General features: G+C 45.7%; 1 protein-coding gene across 1 annotated transcript in view; it reads left to right on the forward strand.

Moving 5' to 3' along the window:
• Nucleotides 1–27,380, forward strand: part of LOC137345315 (NACHT, LRR and PYD domains-containing protein 3-like) — a 99,157-nt gene that overhangs the window by 53,361 nt on the left and 18,416 nt on the right. Inside the window, exon 7 of the mRNA XM_068008813.1 lies at nucleotides 6,289–8,026. Coding sequence (XP_067864914.1) covers nucleotides 6,289–8,026 — 1,738 coding nt within the window. The remainder of the gene's footprint in view (nucleotides 1–6,288; nucleotides 8,027–27,380) is intronic.

Here is a 27,380-nt window from a genome sequence, read left to right on the forward strand (position 1 = left end):
GCACCATTGTACTATTTATGTGCCGATTAGAAAGCTTTGGAATTTCCTTGAATGCTGGTTGCCAGTCTCTTCATGCTTTCTCTTTCCTTCTCTTATTTGCTTTTTCACTTCTCTTCTGGACCATCTATATTCAGCCTGCTTCTCTATAGTATTTTCTACCTGGCATCTCTCATAAGCACACCTTTATCTTAACCTCGACCTCTTTTGTCATCCAAGGACCTCTGGATTTGTTTGGTCTACATTTCCCCTTCGAGGGAACATACCTTGGCTGTACCTGAACTATCTCTTCTTTGAAGGTAGCCTTTTGTTCATCTACCAGTCTTCCTGCCAGTTTTTGACTCCAATTTATTTGCCCCAGCTCCATTCTTACCCCATTGAAGTTAGCCTAACCCCAGTTGTTACCCCGGATTACTCTTTGTCCATTTCCATAGTCAGCCTAAATCTTATGATCACTATCCCCTAAATGCTCTCCGACTGATACTTGATTCGCTTGGCCCATCTCATTCCCAAGAAGCACATCTAGCAGTGCCTCCTTTCTCGTCGGACTATCAACATACTTTTGCAGATTTTTTTCCTGAACAAACTCCAGGAACTCTTGCCCTTCACTGCCTTTTATCCCAGTCTCTGTTTGCATAATTAATGTCCCCCATTACAACTACTCTAAAAGTTTTACATTTTTCTGTAATTTCCTTGCAAATCCTTCCATATCCTTCCCACTGGCTGGTGGCCGATAGACAACACCGAGCAATGTAACTTCACCTTCTTTGCTCCTTAGCTCGAGCTAAACTGATGCTGTCCTCGACCCCTCTGGGACATCCTTTTTCTCCAACATTGCAATACTCTCCTTCATCAATACCGCCACCCCTCCCCTATTTTCCCTTTCTTATCTTTCCTGAACACCCTGCATCCAGGAATATTTAACACCCAGTCTTGCCCTTGTTTGAGCCAGGTCTCTGTTATAGCCACAACATTGTATTTCCACATGGCAATCTGCACTGGTATCTCACTAATCTTATGAAACAAACTCCGTGCATTCACCTATATGCACATTAACCCTGATTCAGGCTTTATTATTTTCTCCCTTACTCTGACCCCACCTAATAACGTACTATTCCCTACTCTTGTGCTACCTATCTCCCCCAGTATTCTGTGTACCTTAGTATTCCTCTCTAATACTTGATCCTGGGTCCGACACCCCAGAGAAGTTACAGTTTTGCTTCCCTCCATTCCGAGCTCCCTCTCAGGTTCCCACCATCCCCCACCCCCCGACAATTTAGTATAAGCCCTGCACAACAAGACTAGCAAATCGCCCTGCAGGGATATTCGTCCCAGTTCTGCTACGGTGTAACCTGTCCATCTTGCACAGGTCCCACCTGCCCCAGAACCGGTCCCAATGCCTCAGAAATCTGACACCCTCACTCCTACCCCAGTTCTCCAGCCACGTGTTCAATCATTCAGTTCTCCCGTTCCTGTGTTCACTTGCACGTGGGACTGGGAGCAATCCTGATATTGCTGTTGTTGAGGTCCTACTTTTTAATCTCCTTCCTAACTCCATAAGATATGCTTTCAGGACCTCGTCCTCCATCTTCTGAATGTCATTGAAGCCAATGTGGACCACAACCTCTGTCTGTTCACTCTCCCCCAGGAAAATGTCCAGCAGCCTCTCCGTGACATTCTTACCCTGGCACCAGTGAGGCAACACACCATCCTGGAGTCACATAGAACATAGAACATTACAGCGCAGTACAGGCCCTTCGGCCCTCTATGTTGCGCCGACCTGTGAAACCATCTGACCTACACTATTCCATTTTCATCCATATGTCTATCCAATGACCACTTAAATGCCCTTAAAGTTGGCGAGTCCACTACAGTTGCAGGCAGGGCGTTCCACGCCCCTACTACTCTTTGAGTAAAGAAACTACCGCTAACATCTGTCCTATATTTATCACCCCTCAACTTAAAGCTATGTCCCCTCGTGTTTGTCATCACCATCCGGGGAAAAAGACTCTCACTATCCACCCTATCTAACCCTCTGATTATCTTATATGTCTCTATTAAGTCACCTCTCCTCCTCCTTCTCTCCAACGAAAACAACCTCAAGTCCCTCAGCCTTTCCTCGTAAGACCTTCCCTCCACACCAGGCAACATCCTAGTAAATCTCCTCTGCACCTTTTCCAAAGCTTCCACATCCTTCCGATAATGCTGTGACCAGAACTGCACGCAATACTCCAGGTGCGGCCTCACCAGAGTTTTGTACAGCTGCAGCATGACCTCGTGGCTCCGAAACTCGATCCCCCTACTAATAAAAGCTAACACACCATATGCCTTCTTAACAGCCCTATTAACCTGGGTGGCAACTTTCAGGGATTTATGGTCCTGGACACCAAAATCTCTCTGCTCATCTACACTACCAAAAATCTTCCCATTAGCCCAGTACTCTGCATTGCTGTTACTCCTTCCAAAGTGAATCACCTCACACTTTTCCGCATTAAACTCCATTTGCCATCTCTCAGCCCAGCTCTGCAGCCTATCTATGTCCCTCTGTAACCTACAACATCCTTCGGCACTATCCACAACTCCACCGACCTTCGTGTCATCCGCAAATTTACTAACCCACCCTTCTACACCCTCATCCAGGTCATTTATAAAAATGACAAACAGCAGTGGCCCCAAAACAGATCCTTGCGGTACACCACTAGTAACTAAACTCCAGGATGAACATTTACCATCAACCACCACCCTCTGTCTTCTTTCAGCTAGCCAATTTCTAATCCAAAGCTCTAAATCACCTTCAATCCCATACTTCCGTATTTTCTGCAATAGCCTACCGTGGGGAACCTTATCAAAAGCCTTACTGAAATCCATATACACCACATCCACGGCTTTACCCTCATCCACCTGTTTGGTCACCTTCTCGAAAAACTCAATAAGGTTTGTGAGGCACGACCTACCCTTCACAAAACCATGCTGACTATCGCTAATGAACTTATTCTTTTCAAGATGACTATAAATCCTATCTCTTATAACCTTTTCCAACATTTTACCCACAACCGAAGTAAGGCTCACAGGTCTATAATTACCAGGGCTGTCTCTACTCCCCTTCTTGAACAAGGGGACAACATTTGCTATCCTCCAGTCTTCCGGCACTATTCCTGTCGACAATGACGACATAAAGATCAAGGACAAAGGCTCTGCAATCTCCTCCCTGGCTTCCCAGAGAATCCTAGGATAAATCCCATCTGGCCCAGGGGACTTATCTATTTTCACACTTTCCAAAATTGCTAACACCTCCTCCTTGTGAACCTCAATCCCATCTAGCCTAGTAGTCTGTATCTCCGTATTCTCCTCGACAACATTTTCTTTCTCTACTGTAAATACTGATGAAAAATATTCATTTAACGCTTCCCCTATCTCCTCTGATTCCACACACAACATCCCACTACTATCCTTGATTGGCCCTAATCTAACTCTAGTCATTCTTTTATTCCTGATATACCTATAGAAAGCCTTAGGGTTTTCCTTGATCCTATCCACCAATGACTTCTCGTGTCCTCTCCTCGCTCTTCTTAGCTCTCCCTTTAGATCTTTCCTGGCTAGCTTGTAACTCTCAAGCGCCCTAACTGAGCCTTCACGTCTCATCCTAACATAAGTCTTCTTCTTCCTCTTGACAAGCGCTTCAACTTCTTTAGTAAACCACGGCTCCCTCACTCAACAACTTCCTCCCTGCCTGACAGGTACATACTTTTCAAGGACACGCAGTAGCTGCTCCTTGAATAAGCTCCACATTTCGATTGTGCCCATCCCCTGCAGTTTCCTTCCCCATCCTACGCATCCTAAATCTTGCCTAATCGCATCATAATTTCCTTTCCCCCAGCTATAATTCTTGCCCTGCGGTATATACCTGTCCCTGCCCATCGCTAAGGTAAACCTAACCGAATTGTGATCACTATCACCAAAGTGCTCACCTACATCTAGATCTAACACCTGGCCGGGTTCATTACCCAGTACCAAATCCAATGTGGCATCGCCCCTGGTTGGCCTGTCTACATACTGTATCAGAAAACCCTCCTGCACACACTGGACAAAAACTGACCCATCTAAAGTACTCGAACTATAGTATTTCCAGTCAATATTTGGAAAGTTAAAGTCCCCCATAACAACTACCCTGTTACTCTCGCTCCTGTCGAGAATCATCTTCGCTATCCTTTCCTCTACATCTCTGGAACTATTTGGAGGTCTATAGAAAACTCCCAACAGGGTGACCTCTCCTCTCCTGTTTCTAACCTCGGCCCATACTACCTCAGTAGACGAGTCCTCAAACGTCCTTTCTGCCGCTGTAATACCCTCCTTGATTAACAATGCCACACCCCCCCCCCCCCCCCCCCCACCCCTCTTACCATCTTCTCTGTTCTTACTGAAACATCTAAATCCCGGAACCTGCAACATCCATTCCTGCCCCTGCTCTACCCATGTCTCCAAAATGGCCACAACATCGAGATCCCAGGTACCAACCCATGCTGCAAACTCACCCACCTTATTCCGGATGCTCCTGGCGTTGAAGTAGACACACTTTAAACCAGGTTCTTGCATGCCAGTGCCCTATTGTGTCCTTGTAACCTTATCCCTGACCTCACTACTCTCAACATCCTGTACACTGGAACTACAATTTAGGTTCCCATTCCCCTGCTGAATTAGTTTAAAACCCCCGAAGAGCATTAGCAAATCTCCCCCCCAGAATATTGGTACCCCTCTGGTTCAGGTGAAGACCATCCTGTTTGTAGAGGTCCCACCTACCCCAGAAAGAGCCCCAATTATCCAGGAAACCAAAACCCTCCCTCCTACACCATCCCTGCAGCCACTTGTTCAACTCCTCTCACTCCCTATTCCTCGCTTCACTAGCACGTGGCACGGGCAACAATCCAGAGATAACAACTCTGTTTGTTCTCGCTCTAAGCTTCCACCCTCGCTCTCTGAATTTCTGCCTTAAATCCCCATCTCTCTTCCTACCTATGTCGTTGGTGCCTATGTGGACCACGACTTGGGTCTGCTCCCCCTCCCCCTTAAGGATCCCAAAAACACGATCCGAAACATCACGAACCCTGGCACCTGGGAGGCAACACACCAACCGTGAGTCTCTCTCGTTCCCACAGAACCTCCTATCTGTTCCCCTAACTATGGAGTCCCCAATGACTAATGCTCTGCTCCTCTTCCCCCTTCCCTTCTGAGCAACAGGGACAGACTCTGTGCCAGAGACCTGTACCCCATTGCTTACCCCTGGTAAGTCGTCCCCCGCAACAGTATCCAAAACGGTATACCTGTTGTTGAGGGAAACGGCCACAGGGGATCCCTGCACTGCCTGCTGGTTCCCTCTCCTTCCCCTGACGGTAACCCATCTACCTACTTCTTTTACCTGAGGTGTGACTGCCTCCCAATAACTCCTCTCAATAACCCCCTCTGCCTCCCGAATGATCCGAAGTTGATCCAGCTCCAGTTCCCGAACGCGGTTCTCGAGGAGCTGGAGTTGGGTGCACTTCTCGCAGATGCAGTCAGCAGGGACACTCTTGGCGACCCTTACCTCCCACATTCTGCAGGAGGAACATTCAACTGCCTTAACCTCCATTCCCTCTATTCTAAATTCCCAACAAATCTACTGAAAAACCAAAGAAAAAGGTCAAAACTTGTTAGCTTAGCAATCCGACAGACAGTCATGTTTAGTGCTGCAGAAAAGCCTGTCTGTTCTCCGAACTAACGAGTTCCCCTATCACTATTGCTCTTCCATTCTTCTTCCTCACCACCTGTGGTGCCACAAACTTGGCTCTGACGATACTCCTCTGAAGAACCATAACCCTCATTAGTATCCAAAATAGAAAACCGATTAGCGAGTGAGATCATATCAGGGTATTCCTGAATTACCTGCCAGGTTCGTTTAGACTGCCTGGCGGTCACCCATTCCCTGCATGCCTGCATGCTCCTAACTTGCGGTGTGACCACCTCGCAAAACATGATATCCATGTCGTCCTCCACCCCGTGGATGCACAACAGTGACTCCAGCTGCTGCCCGAGTTTCGAAACCCGCAGTTCAAGCGTCTTGAGCAGGTGACACTTCCTGCAGATGTGTTTGTCTAGGACACGTGGTGCATCCATGACTTCCCACATGCCACAAGCTGTACATTCCACTCGGCAGAGCTGCCTTACATACCTTAACTTTACAAACTACCTATTTTTTGAGAAATTGTTGTGTTGATACAACTAACATTGAAAACCACTTTCTGTCTGTTCTAATTGAAGATGTTCAACAGAAACACAAGGAAACACTCCGGGTACAAACTGAAACACTGAGAGTGAACACTATCCTAATAAAGGAGAAGGTTAAGATTTTCCAGCTGGTTGATCGATACGCTGAGCTAACGGTCATTTCTACTGTTCGAGATCGGACACTTGTAGAACATGAACTGCTGGCAAGAGGCCGAGATCATGATGAGTGGAGAAAGAAACATCTCCGGAAAGAAATGGAAAAAATCCGAACTGATCAATTGTTCCAGAGCAGTTTTTCCTGGGGAAAATCCAAATCTGGGAATTCAGCAGCAGTGAGTGGAGTCCCGGGGATTGGAAAAACAACAATGGTACAAAAGATTGTTTATGACTGGGCCACTGGGAAAATATACCCAAACTTTCAATTTGTTTTCAGTTTTAAATTACGGGATTTGAAAACTATTAACTGTGGAATAAACCTGAGGAATCTGATACTGGATCTGTATCCATACTTTGGGAATGTTCTGGGAGAGCTCTGGAAGAATCCAGAGGGATTGCTGTTTATATTTGATGGTTTGGATGAATTCAAGGACACGATCGATTTTGCTGACAATCGGAGAAATACAGAACCTCAGTACATGTGCACAGATCCCGAATGCTGGTGTGAAGTGTCTGACATTGTGTACAGTTTAATACAACACAAGCTGCTCCCAGGATGTTCAGTGTTAGTGACCAGTCGTCCCACTGCATTACATTTATTGGAAAAGGCTGAGATCAGTGTCTGGGCTGAAATCCTGGGATTTGTTGGTGATGAACGGAAGGAATATTTCAACAAGTTTTTTGAAGATCAGACGGTGGCAGCAGCTGTTTTCAAACACGTGGAGGAGAACGAGATCCTGTACACCATGTGCTACAACCCTTCCTACTGCTGGATCCTCTGTCTGTCACTGGGTCCCTTCTTTACACAAAGAGACAGAAAACAGCAGCAAGTTCCCAAGACCATCACCCAGCTATATTCCTACTATATTTACAACATTCTGAAAAACCATAGCCCAGAGATTGAAAACCCCCGTGATGTGTTACTGAAGATCGGTGAGATGGCCTTCACAGGAGTCTCCAGGAAGAAGATTGTGTTTAGAGATGGAGATTTGATCGAGTACAATCTGCAACCTTCCCAGTTCCTGTCTGGATTCCTGATGGAACTTTTGGAGAGAGATGATTCTGTCCAGAGTGTGGTTTACACATTCCCGCACCTCACCATCCAAGAGTTTGTAGCTGCACTCGCACAATTCCTGACTGCAGGTCGCAGGGACATCCGGAATCTCCTCGGTGACATTCACAGGAAGAAGGATGGGAGATTTGAGATATTTCTGCGTTTTGTTGCTGGTCTCTCCTCCCCACAGGCAGCTCGACCCCTGGAGGAATTTCTGGGTCCATTTCCTCATCAAACAACCTGTCGAGTGATTGACTGGGTGAAGGAGAAGGTTAAAGGACAGATTGGAAACACAGGGAGTGAAACTGGTAAAAGGAACCTCCTGAACACATTGCACTACCTGTTTGAGTCTCAGAATAAGGTATTGGTTCAGGACACAGTGGGATCTATGGAAATGCTTACATTCAATGGATTGAAACTGACCCCAATTGACTGTGCAGTCCTGTCTCACGTTATTAGTCTCTGTGATAACATAAAAAAAATTGATCTCGAGCAGTGCATCATTCAGTGTGAAGGACTCCAGCGGCTGGGACCTGTACTGCACAAATGCCAGGAGTTGAGGTAACTGTTTATTTGTCTCTAACTGTTGGGTGAATTGTAGAACAGTCACAGATTGTGTTGTTGCTCCGTAATGAAGGGAAAGAAACAGTTCTGTTAAACCAGAGAGAAACAAATTCAACATAACGTTGAATATAATAAGCGGATTCTTTAGTATTACCATCAGGACTGGAAAATCTAAAATGAATCCTTGTGAACCATTAGGGATTTTACAATTTGTATGGAATCAGTAAATACAGGTCACTGAAAGGGTCTGATAATTTAATTACAATAAATCATCATTAATAAGACCGGGCAGCAGAATGCAAATATAAAATATAAACCAGCAGCACAGAAAATTGATATCAGATATTTTCCACGTACACCATTTTAACGAGAAACAGGACAGAAACCCAAGTTTAAATAATTAACAGTTAGATATTTAATGCAATCCCATGCAGGATGTGTATGTTGAGGGAGACATTTCCTGGATTGGGAGTATTGGGAAAACAGGAATTATTTTCGCTGTAAATGTTTAGAATTATTCACAGTCCTGAACATTAAGAAAAGAGTGACATTTGGGAGGATACACTTGCTGATAAAAAGGCTCCAATTCAACGTGTTACAGAGTCATAGAGAGATACAGCACTGAAACAGGCCCTTCGGCCCACCGAGTCTGTGCTGACCATCAACCATTAATTTATACTAATCCTACATTAATCCCATATTCCCCACAATTCTTCTACCACATACCCTCGGAGCAATTTACAATGGCCAATTTACCTATTGACCTGTAAGTCTTTGGCTGTGGGAGGAAACTGGAGCACCCAGTGAAAACACACACGGTCACAGGGAGAACTTGCAAACTATGTACAGGCAGAACCCAGAACCAAACCCAGGTCGCTGGAGCTGTGAGGCTGCAGTGCTAACCACTGTGCCACTGTGCTGCCCAAATCACAGAGATCTTCATTGCCTGGCACTTGTTTGGCTCGAATGTTACTTGTCACTTATCAGCCCATGCCTGAATGTTGTCTAGATCTTGCTGCATATGAACACAGACTGCTTCAGTATATGAGGAGTTGTGAATGGAACTGAACATCATACAACCATCAGCGAAAATCCCCACTTCTGACCTTATGATAGAGGGAAGGCCATTGATGAAGCAGCTGAAGATGGTTGTCCCTAGGACACTACCCTGAATAACTCCTGCAGCAATGTCCTGAGATTGAGATGATTGGCCTCCAACAACCACAACCAGCTTCCTTTCTGCTAAGTATGTCTGCAACCAGTGGAGAGTTCCCCCCCCCCACCCCCGATTCCCATTGACTTCAATATGGCTAGAGATCCTTGATGCCACACTCTGTCAAATGCTGCCTTGATATCAATGGCAATCACTCTGACCTCACGTCTTGAGTTCAGTTCTTTTGTTCATGTTTGGACCGAGGTTGTAATGAGGTCAAGAGCCGAGTGGCCCTGGCGAAACCCAAACTGAGCATCAGTGAGCAGGCTGTTGCAGTTTAAGTGAAGTGGCGCTTGATAGCACTGTCGGCGACACCTTCCATCATTATGTGGATAATCGCGATTAACTGATGGGGCGGTTCTTGGCTGGATTAGATTTGTCCTTCTTTTTGTGGCCAGGACATACCTGGGCAATTTTCCACTTTCCACATTGTCGGGTAGATGTCAGTGTTGTAGCTGTACTGGAACAGCTTGGCTAGGGGCACGGATAGTTCTGCAGCATAAGTCTTCAGTACTACAGCCAGGATGTTGTCAGGACCCATAGCTGTATCCAGTGCCTTCAGCCATTTCTTGATATCATGTGGAGTGAATCGAATTGACTGAAGACTGGCATCCGTGATGCTGGGGACCTTAGAAGAAGGCCGAGATGGATCATCCACTTGGCACGTCTGGCTGAAGATGGTCACAAGTGTTTCAGCCTTGTTATTTTCACTGATGTTCTGGGCTCCTCCATTATTGAGGATGGAGATATTTGTTGTATAATCGTCCAACCACCATTCACAACTGGAGGTGGTAGCAGAGCTTGGATCTTATCTACTGGGATCGCTTAGCTCTCTCTATTGCATGCTGCTTCCACTGTTTGGAATGCAATAAGTCCTGCGTTGTAGCTTCACCAGGTCGTCACCTCATTTTTAGGTATGCCTAGTGCTGCTCCCAGCAGGCTCTCCTGCACTCTTTATTGAACCATGGTTGATCTCTTGGCTTGATGGTATTGGTAGAGTGAGGGATATGCTGGGTCATGAGGTTCCAGATTGTGGTAGTACTAGACTAACCAGTACTAGACTAAAACAAAATAATTCAGTATATACTAATGTTTAATAAATTTTGGTCAAGAAGATGAGTTTTGAGCAGTATTTTAAAGATGGATAGACAATGGGGAATTTCGGAAGCAGTTCCAGAAATTAGGTCCCGATGTCACTTGTACTAATAGTGGAGTGAAGGAAGGGGCCAGAATCGGGGGAATGAAGGGTGCTGCAAGAAGTTTCAGACAGGTTGGATGAAACTGGAAGTTGAAGATGAAGATTTTAAGTTTAATAATGGGGCTGAAATTCCATGGGACTCCTCCCACTGCCAACCATAACTTTGACGAAAAGTTCAAAAAATGATATAAACACATGTGAGCTTGTTGGTGGAGATGATGGAGAGTTTGAAGCTCACTGCTGAGTCAAAATGGACACAAAGGTTTTGCATAGTCTTATTTGTGGGGTATTAACCCCGGAGTACAGACACACACCGGCCAGCGGTGGGGCCGCACAGCAGCAGCTCCTGGGGAAAACATGTGGCTTCAACCCGGGAATTTTCCATAATCTATCTCCTGTATGTGAGGCTGCAATCCGGGAGGGAACTCACAAAAATTCCCCAAAAACTGTCGGACTGGTTACACTTGAAATAACTGCAGCGCCAGTTTAATGGGGAATAAAGTGAGAGACTCCCCTCCCCTGTAAAATAGGAGCACAGGCACATTTAAAACTTACAACGGGACAGAATCAATTCTCCTTGTTATATAAAATCCTGGGGGAATGGACTTTACAGCAGCAGTTAGCACCATTTCACAATATAACTCACCCCAGGTATTATACAGATTGATATACTGTACAGAGTAAAAAGTACAATAAATCACCGTTTTATCATTTAATTCAGGGGAAATCACCCCATTCCCATAAAATCCAGGATTTAAGAAGTGACAGAAATGAGACCATTTTCCCCAAACATGACGAGGCTGGTCACTAATCTCCAGGAGGGTAATTCTGATCATCAGGCAATGAGACCAGACTGAAGGACAGTTAAAGACTTCACACAGACAGTACTGTAGTACATAGGATATACAGCACAGAAACAGGCCATTCGGCCCAACCAGTCCGTGCAGGCATTTATGCTCCACTCGAGCCTCCTCCCATCTTTCCTCTTCTAATTCGATCAGAATAACTCTCTATTGTCTTCTCTCTCATATGTTTATCTAGCCTCCCTTTCTACGTATATAAACTATTCGCCACAAACATCTAATGTGAGAGCAGGTTCCACATTCTCATTATAGAGTCATTATGCCACAAAAGGAGGCCATTCGAGTCCCTGATTCCATGCTAGCTCTCTGTATAGCAATTCAGTCAGTTCCATTCCCCTGCTCTATCCCCGTAGCCCTGCTAGTTTATTTCCCTCAAGTACGTATCAAATTCCCTTTTGAAATCATTGATCGTCTTCACTTCCTCCACCCTCATAGGCAGTGAGTTCCAAGTCATTACTACTCGCTGTGAAAAAAAATTCTTCCTCACTTACCCCCTGTATCTCTTGCTCAAAATCTTCAACCATGTCCTAGTCGTTGTACCATTAGGTAATGGGAACAGATTTTCTTTGTCTATCTTAACTAAACCTGCCATAATCTTGTACACCTCTATCAGATCTCCTGTAAAACTTCTTTGCTGCAAGGAGAACATCCCCACAACCCCAGCTTCTCCAACTCAGCCTTGGAGCTAAAATCCCTCATCCCTGGAATCATTCTGATAAATTGCCTCTGCACCCTCTCAAAGACCTTCGCATCCTTCCAAAAGTGTGGTGACCAAAACTGGAAGCAATAATCTAGTTGTTGCCTAACTAGAGCTTTATAAAGGTTCGATATAACTTCCCTGCCTTTGTATTCAGTATTTATGAAGCAAAACATTCCATAAACTTTGCTAACTACTCTCTCAATATGTCCTGTCACATCCAAATGCTCATGTACATGAACCCAGATCCTACATTTCCTGCACAGTCTAGAACTGTGCCATTAGTCTATACCAGTGTTGTCCAACGTACAGCGCACCAGCCAGTATCGGGCCCACTGAAGGTTCCCATCCGGCCAGTCGGTGTAAACTGTATTGGGGCTGTATCCTCACCAGGGGTCCGTGACTGCTGATGGGAAATTTCCCTTTGTCAGACCAACTTCTAAAAAAGATCGCAAGTCGGTTTCACAGCTGACAGATCCTGACATTGGGAACAGCAGCTTCTGAACTTCAGACAGATTCGGAGATGATTAAAAGCCCGCTGAAAAACCGGCGACAAAAATTGTAATGTGGACCCCCATGTGAAAAGGTTGGATAATCCTGGTCTATACTGCCTCTCCCTATCCCATCATGTCACACTTCTCTGGATTAAATTCCATTCTCTGCCCATTCTTCGAGCCTATCTATGTCCTGATGTAGTCAATTGGTATATTCCTCATAAGGAATAGGAGGTGGTGTAGGCCATTCGGCCCCTCCAGCCTGCTCTGCCATTCAATAAGATCATGGCTGATCTGATTGTGGCCTTAATTCCACTTTCCTGCATTGTTTCCCCGCCCCCTTCCATGACCCTTAATCCCCTATAGTTCATGAAACTATTTCAGCCTTCAATATATTCAATGACTCAGCCTCCACAGATCTCTGGGATAGATCATTGCAAACATTTACAACCCTCTGAGAAAAGAAATTCCTTCTCATCTCCATCATAAATGGGCAATTCCTAATTATGAAACTGTGGTCCCTGGTTCTAGATTCCCCCACGAGGGGAAACATCCTCTCAGCACCTATACTGTCAAGCCCCCTCAAAATCTTATATGTTTCAATAAGATCACATGTCATTCTTCTAACCTTCGATGTGTATAGGCCCAACCTGCTCAAACTTTCCTCATAAGGCAACCGCTTCATCTCAGTAATCAGCCTAGCCTTCTCTGAACTGCCTCCAATACAAGCATATCCTTCTTTGGATAAGGTTACCAAAACTGTACACAGTACTCTAGGTGTGGTCCAACAGTGCCCTGTATGGTTGTAGCAAGACTTTCCTACTTTTATACTCCACCCCCTTGCAATAAAGGCTAACGTTCTATTTGCCTTCCAGATTACTTGCTGTACCTGAAGACTAATTTTTTGAGTTTCATGTACGAGGACACTCAGATACCTCTGTACCGCATAAGAGTGTAGTTTTTATCCATTTAAACAACAATCTGCTTTTTTATTTTTCCTACCAAAGTGGGAAAATTCACAGGTTATAACATAGTACTCCATCAGCCATTTTTTCCCACTCACCGCCGATCACAATCCACGTTGCTTGTTACTTCCTCAAAGAACTCTATTAAATTTGTCAAACACAATTTCCCTTTCACAAAAGCAATGTTGACTCTGCCTACTTGTATTGTGATTTTCTCGATCTCCCGCCAATACCTCTTTAATAATGGATTCTAGCATTTTCCCAACAGCAAATGTAAGGCTAACTGGCATATAGTTTCCTGCTTTCTGTCTCCCTCCTTTCTTGAAAAGAGGTTTTACATTTGCAGTTTTACAACCTGCTGATACCTTTCCACAACCTAATGAATTTCAAAAGATTACAACCAATGCATCCATTATCTCTGCAGCCACTTTATGACCTTTGGATGCAGGCTATCAGGACCAGGGGAATTATCAGACTTTAGTCCCATTAGAATTCCCATTAGTTTTTCTCTCGTGGTCGTGATTGTTTTAAGTTCCTCCTTCCCGTTTGCCTCTTGATTTTTGCTGTTTACTACAGCTCCAAGTTTGGCAAATTTTGTAATTTTACTCTGTATTCCGATATACAAGTCATTTAGACATAATCAAATAAAGCAGAGGTCCCAGTATTGACCCTTGAGGAACACTACGGTCTACCATTCTCCAGTCTGAGAAACAACCATTTCCCGCCTCTCACTGTTTTCCATTTTAAACTGACACTGACCATCTTATTCATCTTTTTAACCAGCCTTTTATGTGGTCCTTTGTCAAATGCTTCCTTAAAGTCCACATAGACAACATCCACTGAATTCCCTTCAACAACCTTCTCTGTTACTTCATCATAAAAAAAACAACTAGATTAGAGTAAAGGGAGGGGGTGGTGCAGTGGCATTGTCATGGACTAGGAACACACAAACCTAGGATATTGCTCTGGGAACATGGGTTTGAATTCAATTAAACCTTGAATTAAAAGCTAGTCTAGTGGTGACCATGAAACCATTGTCGATTGTTGTTAAAACCTATCTATTTCACTAATGTCCTTTAGGGAAGGTAATCTACTGTCCTTATTAGAATTAGAATTAGAACATTACAGCGCAGTACAGGCCCTTCGGCCCTCGATGTTGCGCCGATCATCTGACCTACACTATTCCATTTTCATCCATATGTCTATCCAATGACCATTTAAATGCCCTTAAAGTTGGCGAGTCTACTACTGTTGCAGGCAGGGCGTTCCACGCCCCTACTACTCTCTGCGTAAAGAAACTACCTCTGACATCTGTCCTATATCTTTCACCCCTCAACTTAAAGCTATGTCCCCTCGTGTTTGCCATCATCATCCGAGGAAAAAGACTCTCACTATCCACCCTATCTTACCCTCTGATTATCTTGTATGTCTCTATTAAGTCACCTCTCCTCCTCCTTCTCTCTAACAAAAACAACCCTAAGTCCCTCAGCCTTTCCTCGTAAGACCTTCCTTCCATACCAGGCAACATCCTAGTAAATCTCCTCTGCACCCTTTCCAAAGCTTCCACATCCTTCCTATAATGCGGTGACCAGAACTGCACGCAATACTCAAGGTGCGGCCTCACCAGAGTTTTGTACAGCTGCATCATGATCTCGTGGCTCCGAAACTCGATCCCCCTACTAATAAAAGCTAACACACCATATGCCTTCTTAACAGCCCTATTAACCTGGGTGGCAACTTTCAGGGATTTATGTACCTGGACACCAAGATCTCTCTGCTCATCTACACTACCAAGAATCTTCCCATTAGCCCAGTACTCTGCATTGCTGTTACTCCTTCCAAAGTGGATCACCTCACACTTCTCCGCATTAAACTCCATTTGCCATCTCTCAGCCCAGCTCTGCAGCCTATCTATGTCCCTCTGTACCCTACAACACCCTTCGACACTATCCACAACTCCACCGACCTTCGTGTCATCCGCAAATTTACTAACCCACCCTTCTACACCTTCATCCAGGTCATTTATAAAAATGACAAACAGCAGTGGCCCCAAAACAGAACCTTGCGGTACACCACTAGTAACTAAACTCCAGGATGAACATTTGCCATCAACCACCACCCTCTGTCTTCTTTCAGCTAGCCAATTTCTGATCCAAAGCTCTAAATCACCTTCAACCCCATACTTCCGTATTTTCTGCAATAGCCTACCGTGGGGAACCTTATCAAACGCCTTACTGAAATCCATATACACCACATCCACGGCTTTACCCTCATCCACCTGTTTGGTCACCTTCTCGAAAAACTCAATAAGGTTTGTGAGGCACGACCTACCTTTCACAAAACCGTGCTGACTATCGCAAATGAACTTATTCTTTTCAAGATGATTATAAATCCTATCTCTTATAACCTTTTCCAACATTTTACCCACAACCGAAGTAAGGCTCACAGGTCTATAATTACCAGAGCTGTCTCTACTCCCCTTCTTGAACAAGGGGACAACATTTGCTATCCTCCAGTCCTCTGGCACTACTCCTGTCGACAATGACGACATAAAGATCAACAACAACGGCTCTGCAATCTCCTCCCTGGCTTCCCAGAGAATCCTAGGATAAATCCCATCTGGCCCAGGGGACTTATCTATTTTCACTCTTTCCAAAATTGCTAACACCTCCTCCTTGTGAATCTCAATCCCATCTAGCCTAGTAGCCTGTATCTCAGTAATCTCCTCGGCAACATTTTCTTTCTCTACTGTAAATACTGACGAAAAATATTCATTTAACGCTTCCCCTATCTCCTCTGATTCCGCACACAAATTCCCACTACTATCCTTGATTGGCCCTGTTCTAACTCTTATCATTCTTTTATTCCTGATATACCCAGAGAAAGCCTTAGGGTTTTCATTGATCCTATCCGCCAATGACTTCTCGTGTCCTCTCCTTGCTCTTCTTCGCCCTCCCTTGAGATCCTTCCTGGCTAGCTTGTAACTCTCAAGCGCCCTAACTGAGCCTTCACGTCTCATCCTAACATAAGCCGCCCTCTTCCTCTTGACAAGCGCTTCAACTTCTTGAGTAAACCACGGCTCCCTCGCTCGACAACTTCCTCCCTGCCTGACAGGTACATACTTATCAAGGACACACATTAGCTGCTCCTTGAATAAGCTCCACATTTCGTTTGTGCCCATCCCCTGCAGTTTCCTTCCCCATCCTACACATCCTAAATCTTGCCTAATCGCATCATAATTTCCTTTCCCCAGCTATAATTCTTGCCCTGCGGTATATACCTGTCCCTGCCCATCGCTAAGGTAAACCTAACCGAATTGTGATCACTATCGCCAAAGTGCTCACCTACATCTAAATCTAACACCTGGCCGGGTTCATTACCCAGTACCAAATCCAATGTGGCATCGCCCCTGGTTGGCCTGTCCACATACTGTGTCAGAAAACCCTCCTGCACACACTGGACAAAAACAGACCCATCTAAAGTACTCGAACTATAGTATTTCCAGTCAATATTTGGAAAGTTAAAGTCCCCCATAACCACTACCCTGTTACTCTCGCTCCTGTCGAGAATCATCTTCGCTATCCTTTCCTCTACATCTCTGGAACTATTCGGATGACTATAGAAAACTCCCAACAGGGTGACCTCTCCTCTCCTGTTTCTAACCTCGGCCCATACTACCTCAGTAGACGACTCCTCAAACGTCCTTTCTGCCGCTGTAATACTTTCCTTGATTAACAATGCCACACCCCCCCCCCCCCTTCTTTTACCCTCTTCTCTGTTCTTACTGAAACATCTAAATCCCGGAACCTGCAACATCCATTCCTGCCCCTGCTCTACCCATGTCTCTGAAATGGCCACAACATCAGAATCCCAGGTACCAACCCATGCTGCAAGCTCACCCACCTTATTCCGGATGCTCCTGGCGTTGAAGTAGACACACTTTAAACCAAGTTCTTGCGTGCCAGTGCCCTCTTGCGTCCCTGTAACCTTATCCCCTACCTCACTACTCTCAACAGCCTGTACACTTGAACTACAATTTAGGTTCCCATTCCCCTGCTGATTTAGTTTAAACCCCCCCAAAGAGCACTAACAAATCTCCCCCCCAGGATATTGGTACCCCTCTGGTTCAGGTGAAGACCATCCTGTTTGTAGAGGTCCCACCTACCCCAGAAAGAGCCCCAATTATCCAGGAAACCAAAACCCTCCCTCCTACACCATCCCTGCAGCCACGTGTTCAACTCCTCTCTCTCCCTATTCCTCTCTTCGCTAGCACGTGGCACGGGCAACATCCCAGAGATAACAACTCTGGTTGTCCTCGCTCTAAGCTTCCACCCTAGCTCCATGAATTTCTGCCTTAAATCCCCATCTCTCTTCCTACCTATGTCGTTGGTGCCTATGTGGACCACGACTTGGGGGTGCTCCCCCTCCCCCTTAAGGATCCCAAAAACACGATCAGAGACATCACATACCCTGGCACCTGGGAGGCAACACACCAACCGTGAGTCTCTCTCGTTCCCACAGAACCTCCTATCTGTTCCCCTAACTATGGAGTCCTCTATGACTAATGCTCTGCTCCTCTTCCCCTTTCCCTTCTGAGCAACAGGGACAGACTCTGTGCCAGAGACCTGCACCCCATTGCTTACCCCTGGTAAGTCGTCCCCCCCAACAGTATCCAAAACGGTATACCTGTTGTTGAGCGAAACGGCCACAGGGGATCCCTGCACTGCCTGCTGGTTCCCTTTCCTTCCCCTGACGGTAACCCATCTACCTACTTCTTTTACCTGAGGTGTGACTGCCTCCCTATAACTCCTGTCAATAATCCCCTCCGCCTCCCGAATCTGGTCTGGTCTACATGTTACTCCAGACCTACAGCAATGCCTAGGTTTTTAAATGACCCATCAAGCCACTCATTTGTATCCAACGATTACAAAGTCAATAAGGAGTGAAACTGCACAGTCGACCTAGGCACCTGAAATGACAACAGCAAACCAAACCCAGTCCTGTCGACCTGGCAAAGGCCTCATTACTAACATCTGTGAGCTTTCCCAAAAGTTGGGAGAGCTGCCCCACTTGCTAGTCAAGCAACAACCTGACATACTCAAACTCATGAAATCATTCATTACAGACAATATCCCAGACACCACCATCACCAGGTATGTCCTGTCCCATTGGCAAGAAAGACCCAACAGGGGTGGCAGCACTTTGGCATACAGTCGGGAGGGAGATGCCCTGGGAGTCCTCAACAATGGCTCCAGACCCCATGAAGTCTCATGGCATCAGGTCAAACATGGGCAAGGAAACCCCCTGCTGAATACCAGATACTGCCCTCCCAAAGCTGGTAAATCAGTACTCCTCCATGTTGAACAGAATTTGGAGGAAGCACAGAGGTGGTAAAAGTGCAGAATGTACTCTGGTTGGGGGACTTCAATGTCCATCACCAAGGCGGGCTCGGTAGCACCAGAGCTGGCTGAGTCCTAAAGGACATAGCTGCTATATTAGGTCTGCAGCAGGTGGTGAGGAAACAAACAAGAGGGAAAAGCATACTTGACCTCATCCTCACCAATCTGTCTACCACAAACGCATCAATCCATGACAGTATTGGTAGGAGTGACAACTGCACAATCCTTGTGAAGACAAACTCCCATCTTCACATTGACGATACCCTCCATCGTGTTGTGTGGCACTCCCCCACTGTACTAAATGGGATAGATTTAGAACTAACATTGCAATGCAAAACGGGGCATCCATGAGGCTTTGTGAGTCAGCAGCAGAATTGTATTCAACCACAATCTGTAACCCTCGTGACCCAGCATATCCCCCACTCTATAATTACTATCAAGCCGGGAGACCAACCCTGGTTCAATGAGGAATGCAGGCGGCATGCCAGAAGCAGCACCAGGCATACCTTAAAATGAGGTGTCAACCTGGTGAAGCTACAACCCAGGACTACTTGCATGCCAAACTGCGTGAGTAGCATGCGATAGACAGAGCTAAGCGATCTCACAACCAACGGATCAGATCTAAGCTCTGCAGTCCTGCCACATCCAGCCGTGGATGGTGGTGGACAATTAAACAACTAACTGCAGGAGGTGGCTCCACAAATATCCCCATCCTCAATGATGGGGGAGCCCATCATATCAGTGCAAAAGATAGGGCAGAAGCATTTGCAACAATCTTCAGTCAGAAGTGCCGAGTGGATAATCCATCTCTGCATCTTCCTGAAGTCCCCAGTATCACAGATGCCAATCTTCAGCTAATTCAATTCACTCCGTGTGATATCAAGAAACGACTGAAGGCACTGGATGCTGCCAAGGCTATGGGCCCTGACAACATCCCGGCAATAGTGTTGAAGACCTGTGCTCCAGAACATACTGTGCATTGAGCCAAGCTGATCCGGTACAGCTACAATACTGGCATCTGTCTGGAAATGTGGAAAATTGCCCAGGTATGTCCTGTACACAAAAAGCAGGACAAATCCTAGCCGGACAATTACTACCCAATCAGTCTACTCACAATCATCAGTAAAGTGATGGAAGGTGTCGTCAACAGTGCTATCAAGTGGCACTTGCTTAGCAGAAACCTGCCCAGTGCCACTCATTTTGGGTTCCACCAGGGCCACCCAGCTCCTGACCACATTAGAGCCTTGTTTCAAACATTGGACAATAGAGCTGAACTCAAGAGGTGAGGTGAGAGTGACTGCCCTTGACACCAAGGCAGCAATTGACCGAATATGGCATCAAGGAGCCTGAACAAAACTGGAGTCAGTGGGAATTGGGGTAAAATTCTTTGCTGGTTTGAGTCATGCCGAACGTAATGGAAGATGGTTGTGTTTGTTGGAGGTCAATCATCTCAGTTCCAGGACATTGCTGCAGGAGTTCCTCACAGTAGTGTCATAGGCCTAACCATCTCCAGCTGCTTCATCAATGACCTTCCTTTAATCAGAAGTGGGAATGTTCGCTGATGATTGCACAATGTTCAGCACCATTCGTGACTCCTGAGATACTGAAGCAGACCGTGTAGAAGTGCAGCAAGACATGGACAATATCCAGGCTTGGGCTGATAGGTGGCAAGTAACGTTCGAGCTACATAAGTTCCAGGCAATGGCCATCTCCAAGAAGAGAGAATCTAACAATCTACCCTTGAAATTCAACTGCATTACGATCGCTGAATCTCCCACTATCAACATCCTGGGGGTTACCATTGACCAGAAACTGAACTGGAGTAGCCATACATATACCGTGGCTATAAGAACAGGTCAGAGACTTGGAATCCTGCAGCAAGTATCTGATCTCCTGATTCCCCAAAGCCTGTCCACCATCAACAAGGCACAAGTCAGATGTGTGATGGAACACTCTCCGCTTGCCTGGATGGGTGCAGCTCCAACATTCAAGAAGCTTGACACCATCCAGGACAAAGCAGCCCACTTGATTGGCATCCCTCCGTCACCGACGCACAGTGGCAGCAGTGAGTACCATCTACAAGTTGCAATGCACCAAAGCTCATAAACCCGTGGCCTCTACCACCTAGAAGGACAAGGGCAGCAGATGCATAGGAACCCCAGCACCTGCAAATTGCCCTCCAAGCCACACACCATCCTGACTTGGAACTATATAGCCGCTCCTCCACTGTCGCTGGGTCAAAATCCTGTAACTGCCTTCCTTATAGCATTGTTGGTGCACCTACACCCCACATGGACTGCCGTTGTTCAAAACGGCAGCTCATCACCAGCTTCTCGAGGGCAATTCAGGATGCTGGCCCAGTTCAGTGACGCCCACAACACATGCACAATTTTTAAAAAAATGATAAACATGATATGCTGTTTACAAATCCGTGCTTACTATCTTAATTGACTCAAACCTCTCCAAGTCCCGATTTTTTCTCCATGATCATTGTTTCTGAAACCTTGCTCACCACTGATGTTAAACTGAAACAAATACAGAAAGTTCTGGAAATACAGAGCAGGTCTGGCAGCATTTGTGGAGAGAGAAGTACATTTAACGTTTCAGGTCTGTAACCTTTCAAGAGAACTGGCAATTGTTAGAAATGTAATAGATTTTAAGCAAATAAAGTGGGGGTGGGGGAAAAGGGAACAAAGGGGAGGTGTTGATAGGACAGAGGGTCACAGAGAATAACTGACTAGGAGGTCATGGGGCAAAGACAAAGGCAAATAGAGTGTTAATGATGTGGTGAAAGTCAAAGCATTAGTGCAGAGAGGGTGTGAAATGACAGAATGATGAACAGCTCCAGCCAAAATAACAAACATGAAAAGACAGTGGGAAGGCACATGGTTAAAAAAAATCAATGAAACAAAATAAAATAAAAATGTTCAGTCCAGTAGGTTGTAGGATGCCTCATTGGTATATGAGGTGCAGTTCCTCGAGCTAGTGTTGATATTCACTGTAACACTGCAGCAATCCCAGGACAGAGATGTGAGCATGAGAACAGGGGGGAGTGTGTTGAAATGGCCAGCAACTGGAAGTTCGGGGTCATGCTTTTGGACTGAGCGGAGGCGTTCTGCAAAGCGGTCACCCAATCAGTGTTTGGTCTCTCCAGTGTAGAGACCACATTGTGAGCAGCGAATACAGGATGCTACATTGAAAGAAGTACAAGTAAATCGCTGCTTCACCTGAAAGGAGTGTTTGGGGCCTGGGATAGTGAGGAGAGAGGAGGTAAAAGGGCAGGTATTACACCTCCTGCGATTGCCATGGGACGGGGACGAGGTGTCGGGGGTAATGGAGGAGTGGACCAGGGTGTCGCAGAGGGAATGTTCCCTTTGGAATGCTGACAGGGTAGGGGAGAGGAAAGATGCGTTTGGTCGTGGCATCACCCTGGTCGTGGCGGAAATGGCAGAGGATGATCTTTTGGATGTGGAGGCTGGTGGGGTGGAAAGTGAGGACAAGGGGAACCCTGTAATGGTTCTGGTAGGGAGGGGAAGGGTTGAGGGCAGAGGTGCAGGAAATGGGCCAACATGGTTGAGGGACCTGTCAACCACAGTAGGGGAGGTAGTGGGGCGGGGGTTGGTGGGGGGTGAAATCTTGATTGAGGAAAATGGAAGACATGTCATGTTGTGGAAGGTTGGATCATCAGAACAGATGCGTTGGTGATGGAGAAGTTGGGAGAATGGAATGGAGTCCTTACAGGAGGCAGGGTATGACGAAGTGTATTCGAGATAGCTGTGGGAGTCGGTGGGCTTATAATTAATGTTAGTGGACAGCCTATCCCCAGAGATGGAGACAGGGAAGTTGAGGAAGGGAAGAGAAGTGTTGCAGAAGGACCATGTAAAGGTGAGTGAAGGGTGGAAATTTAAAGCAAAGTTGATGAAGTTTTCTAGTTTAGGGAGGGAGCAGGAAATTGCACCAATACAGTCAGCAATGTACCGGAGAAAAGAGTTGGGGAGGGGGCCTGAGTTGGATTGGAACAAGGAATGTTCGACATATCCGACAAAAAGACAGGCCTAACTAGTGCCCATGCAGGTCCCCATACCTGCCCTTTTACCTCCTCACTCCTCACTATCCAAGACCCCAAACACTCCTTTCAGGTGATGCAGCGATTTACTTACTTTTCTTTCAATTTAGTATACTGCTCAGAATGCAGTCTCAAGAGCACAAGAACACAAGAAATAGGAGCAGAAGTAAACCAAATGGCCTATCGATATTCATTCAATATGATCATGGATGATCGCGGGCTCAATTCCACTTTCCTGTCTCCACTACATTGGGGAGACCAAACGTAGATTGGGTGTCTGCTTTGCAGAACACCTCTACTTAGTCCAAAGACATGACCCTGAGCTTCCATCACATTTGCCATTCCATCACACGCTCCTGCTCTCATCCCCACATCTCTGTCCTTGGCCTGCTGCAATGTTCCAGTGAACATCACCGCAAGCTCAAGGAACAGTATCTCATTTACCGATTAAGCACTCTAAAGCCTACTGGACTGAACATCGAGTTCAATAATTTCAGAGTATGACTGGCCCTTTTTTATTTTTAATTAATTTTGTTTCATCATGTTTTTTTTTTAATCATGTGCCTGTCCACTGTTTTTTTTTCATGTTTGTGCTTTTGACTAGGGCTATTCATTATTTTGTTATTACCACTCTGTCTGCACTAATGCTGTCTTTCACCACATCATTAGCACACTTGCTTCACATTTGCCTTTGGCCCATGACCTCCTTGTCAGATAATCTCTCTGACCATCTGTCCTATCAATATCTCCCTTTTGGTCTCTTCACCCCCACACCACTTTGTTTGCTTAAAACCTATTACATTTCTAGTCTTTGCCAGTTCTGATTCCAGGGATGAGGAATTTCAGTTATGAAGATGGACTGGAGAAGTTAGAACTGTTTTCCTCGGAGCGAAAAAGGCTGAGGGTGATTTGATAGCGGTTTTCCAAATCATGAGGGGTCTGGACAGTGTAGATAGAGAGAAAATGTTCCCACTCGTGAAAGGATCGAGTCTGAGAGGGCACAGATTTAAAGTATTTGGTAAGAGAAGCAAAAGTGACATGACAAAACACTTTTTCATGCAGCGAGTGGTTAAGGTCTGGAATGCACTGCCTGAGAATGTGGTGCAGACAGGTTCAACTGAAGCATTTAAAAGGGAATTGGACAGTTATATGAAAGGGAAGAATGTGCAGGGTTATGGGGAGAAGATGGGAGAATGGAACTGAGGGAGTTCCTCTTTCAGAGAGCAGGTGCAGTAATGATGGGCCTAATGGCCTCCTTCTGCAGTGAAACAATTCTGTGACTCTGTGATGAAAGGTCACAGATCTGAAATGCTAAATCTGTTTCTCTCACCACAGATGCTGCCGGATCAGCGGAGTATTTCCACTACTTTCTGTTTTTATTTCAGATTTCCAGCATCCACAGTGTTTTGCTTTTACTGATGTGAAACTGTTCGTCCGGTAGTTGCTACGAATGTCCTTGCACCCTATCTTGAGTCAGTGTGTCATATTTGCCACTTTCCAATCCTCTGGCACCTCCCTTGTCACTAGGGAAGATTAGAAGAATATGACAAGCCCTTCTGCAATCTCGATCCCGCTTCCCTTAGCAACCTGGGATCTAAGCCATCCGGACCAGACGACCTATCCACTCCAAGCAAAGGCAGTCTTTCTAGTCCATCCGGCCGAGCAATTTTCACCCGTCCATTACTTCCAGCATCTCCACTTCTACTGTTATTTTGTCAGCATCATCTTCCTTAGCAGACACCAATACAAAGTACTGATTAGGTATTTTAACCTTACCCTGTGTCTCTAAACATATATCACCTTTTTAGTTACTAATAGACCCCACCCTGCCTCTGACTACCCGCTTACCATTTACATGCTAGTAGAAGATTTTTGGATTCCCTTTTATATTAACTGCCATTCTATTCTCATATTCTCTCTTTGCCAGTCTTATTTTGCTCTTCACTTCCCCTTTCAACATATTGTATTTGTCCTGGTTCTGTCATGAAGAATCCAGCTGACATGAATCATACACCCTTTTCTTGTTTCAGTATATTCTCTACCTCGTTCATCATCCCAGGAGTCCTGGCTTTGGTTCCATTAACTTTTACCCTTGTTGGAATGGACTGAACCTGTACCTGAAACATCTCCTCCCATTGGAGACTGCTGAGAATGACAACACATTGGAGAGCAGTCCAGACCATGAGCAAGAGACTGCACAGGGGGGAACAGCAAAGTGTAGAAATGCAGTGGTTATAGGAGATTCCATAGTCAGACATTTCTGTAACCCTCATTGTGAGTCCCACATGGCGTGTTGCCTCCTTCTGGCCTGGGTAAAAGAGTGGGTGCAGAATAGTTTGCAGGGGTAAGGAAGTGAGCCAGAAGTTGTGGTACACATCAGTACCAACGACATAGAAAGAGCGGATATTGAGGTCTTACGATCAGATTTTCAGGAACTAGGACGGAAGTTAAAAAATCAGACCTCGAAGGTAATAATCTCTAGATTACTCCCAGTGTCACACACCAGTGACAGTAGAAATTGGAAGATAGGGAGCATCAATATGTGGCTTGAAGCATAGTGCAGGAGGGAGTTCTTCAGAGTCTTGGGGCATTGGGACCAGTTCTGGGTCAGGAGGCACCTATTCAAAAGAGACTGGTTCCACCCGAACAGGACTGGGACCAATGTCCTTGTGAAGATGTTCACTAGTGTGGTTGTGGAGGGTTTAAACTAAATTGGCAGGGGGTGGGCACTAGTATATAGAAGTAGAATAGAGGAATAAGGTACCTAAAGTAGTGAGTGTATTGGATAGTACTAGAGAAGGAATTAGTACCATATTAGATAGGAGCAGACAACAACAACAGCTGATATTTATATAGCACCTTTGATGTAATAAAATGACCCAACGCACTTCACAGGAGTATTATAAAACAAAGTACGACAGTGAACCACGTGCATGTGTCAGCTCTGGCTCAGTTGGTCGCAATCTCGCCTCTGACTCACAATGTTCTGAATTCAAGTTCTACTCCAGGGCTTGAACACAAAAATCAAGACTGACACTGAGTGAGTGCTGCACTGTCGGAGGCACCATCTTTCGCATGAGATGTTAAACTGAGGTCCCATCTGCCAGCTTGGGTGGATGTAAAAGATTCTATGGCACTATTTTGTAGAAGAGCAGGGGGATTTTCCCTGGTGTCCTGGCCAATCCTGACCCTCAATGAATGTCACAGAAACAGATTGTCTGCTCATTATCACATTGCTGTTTGTGGGAGTTTGCTGTGTGTAAATTAGCTGTCACACTTCCTACATTACAACAGTGACTACACTTCAAAAATACTTCATTGGCTGTAAAGTGCTTTGAGACGTCCGGTGGTCGTGAAAAGCGCTATAGAAATGCAAGTGTTTCTTTTTATTTACATATCAGGTGACCAAAAGCTTGGTCAAAGAGGTAGGTTTTTAAAAAAGTCTTAAAGGAGGAAAGCAGTGCAGGGAGGGTCTTCCAGAGCTCGGGGCCTACACAACTGAAGGCACAGCCATCAATGGTGGAGCGATTAAAACTGTGGATGTGCCAGAGGCCAGAATTAGAGGAGTGTAGGTAACTTGCAGAGGTGTGGGGCTGGAGGAGATTACAGAAATTGATGAAGAAGAACTATCGAGAATAATACAAAGACATGTTCAGAATGCATGGACTGGATTTTACCGGGCTTCTGATGTCAGGCTCCTTGGTGGGGGAGAATCAGAAGATCGTTCCGGCAGAGGCCACCACATCGGGAGGGTTGGGCCTGATTTTCCTGGCGGCAGCGAGGCTCCATGGCGCCCCCCCCCGCCCCCGGGCGACGGGGCACGGCTTGGCAATGAACATCATGAATACATTTAAATAAACTTACCTGGGATTTTTCGGCCCACCGTGATCTTCAATGCAGCAGCTGGCATTACCGTGTCTTCACTTCCCCGTCTGGGGAAAGAAGGCCTGACACTGGTGAGGAGGGGAGGAGTTAAAATTTTTAGTGAGGGGGGTGGGGCGGGGGTCGGGGTCAAATAAACATAATGGGTGCAGAGGATGATGGGAAGGGGTGAACTTTAAATTTTGTACAGTTTGCGGGAGGGGGAAGGTCATATTCCCAAGGTAAGTCTTATGTGGGGAGGGGAAGGGCAAATATTTAATTATTATTCGGGGGTGGGAAAGGGACATTAGAATTTGATTAGGTGCATTGTGTTGGGGCGGGGGAGTTCTTTAAAAATGTAAATTAACTGGCAGAATCTGACTGATCTCCTGATCTGACTGTTTCTTTGCCAATTTGCATGTGGATTGGGAAATAATCCAGTGATTATTGCCCTTGAGGTCCTGCTTTTTTAGTTTAGCTCCTAACACCTGATATTCTCTCAGCAGGATCTCCTCCCGGTTCCTACATATGTTGTTTGTTCCAACATCGACCAGGACAACTGGATTATTCCCTCCCCTTCCAAATTGCTCTCCTG

This window comes from Heterodontus francisci, chromosome 28 (assembly GCF_036365525.1).
Source record: "Heterodontus francisci isolate sHetFra1 chromosome 28, sHetFra1.hap1, whole genome shotgun sequence".
In the NCBI taxonomy this organism is placed as follows: Eukaryota; Metazoa; Chordata; class Chondrichthyes; order Heterodontiformes; family Heterodontidae; genus Heterodontus; species Heterodontus francisci.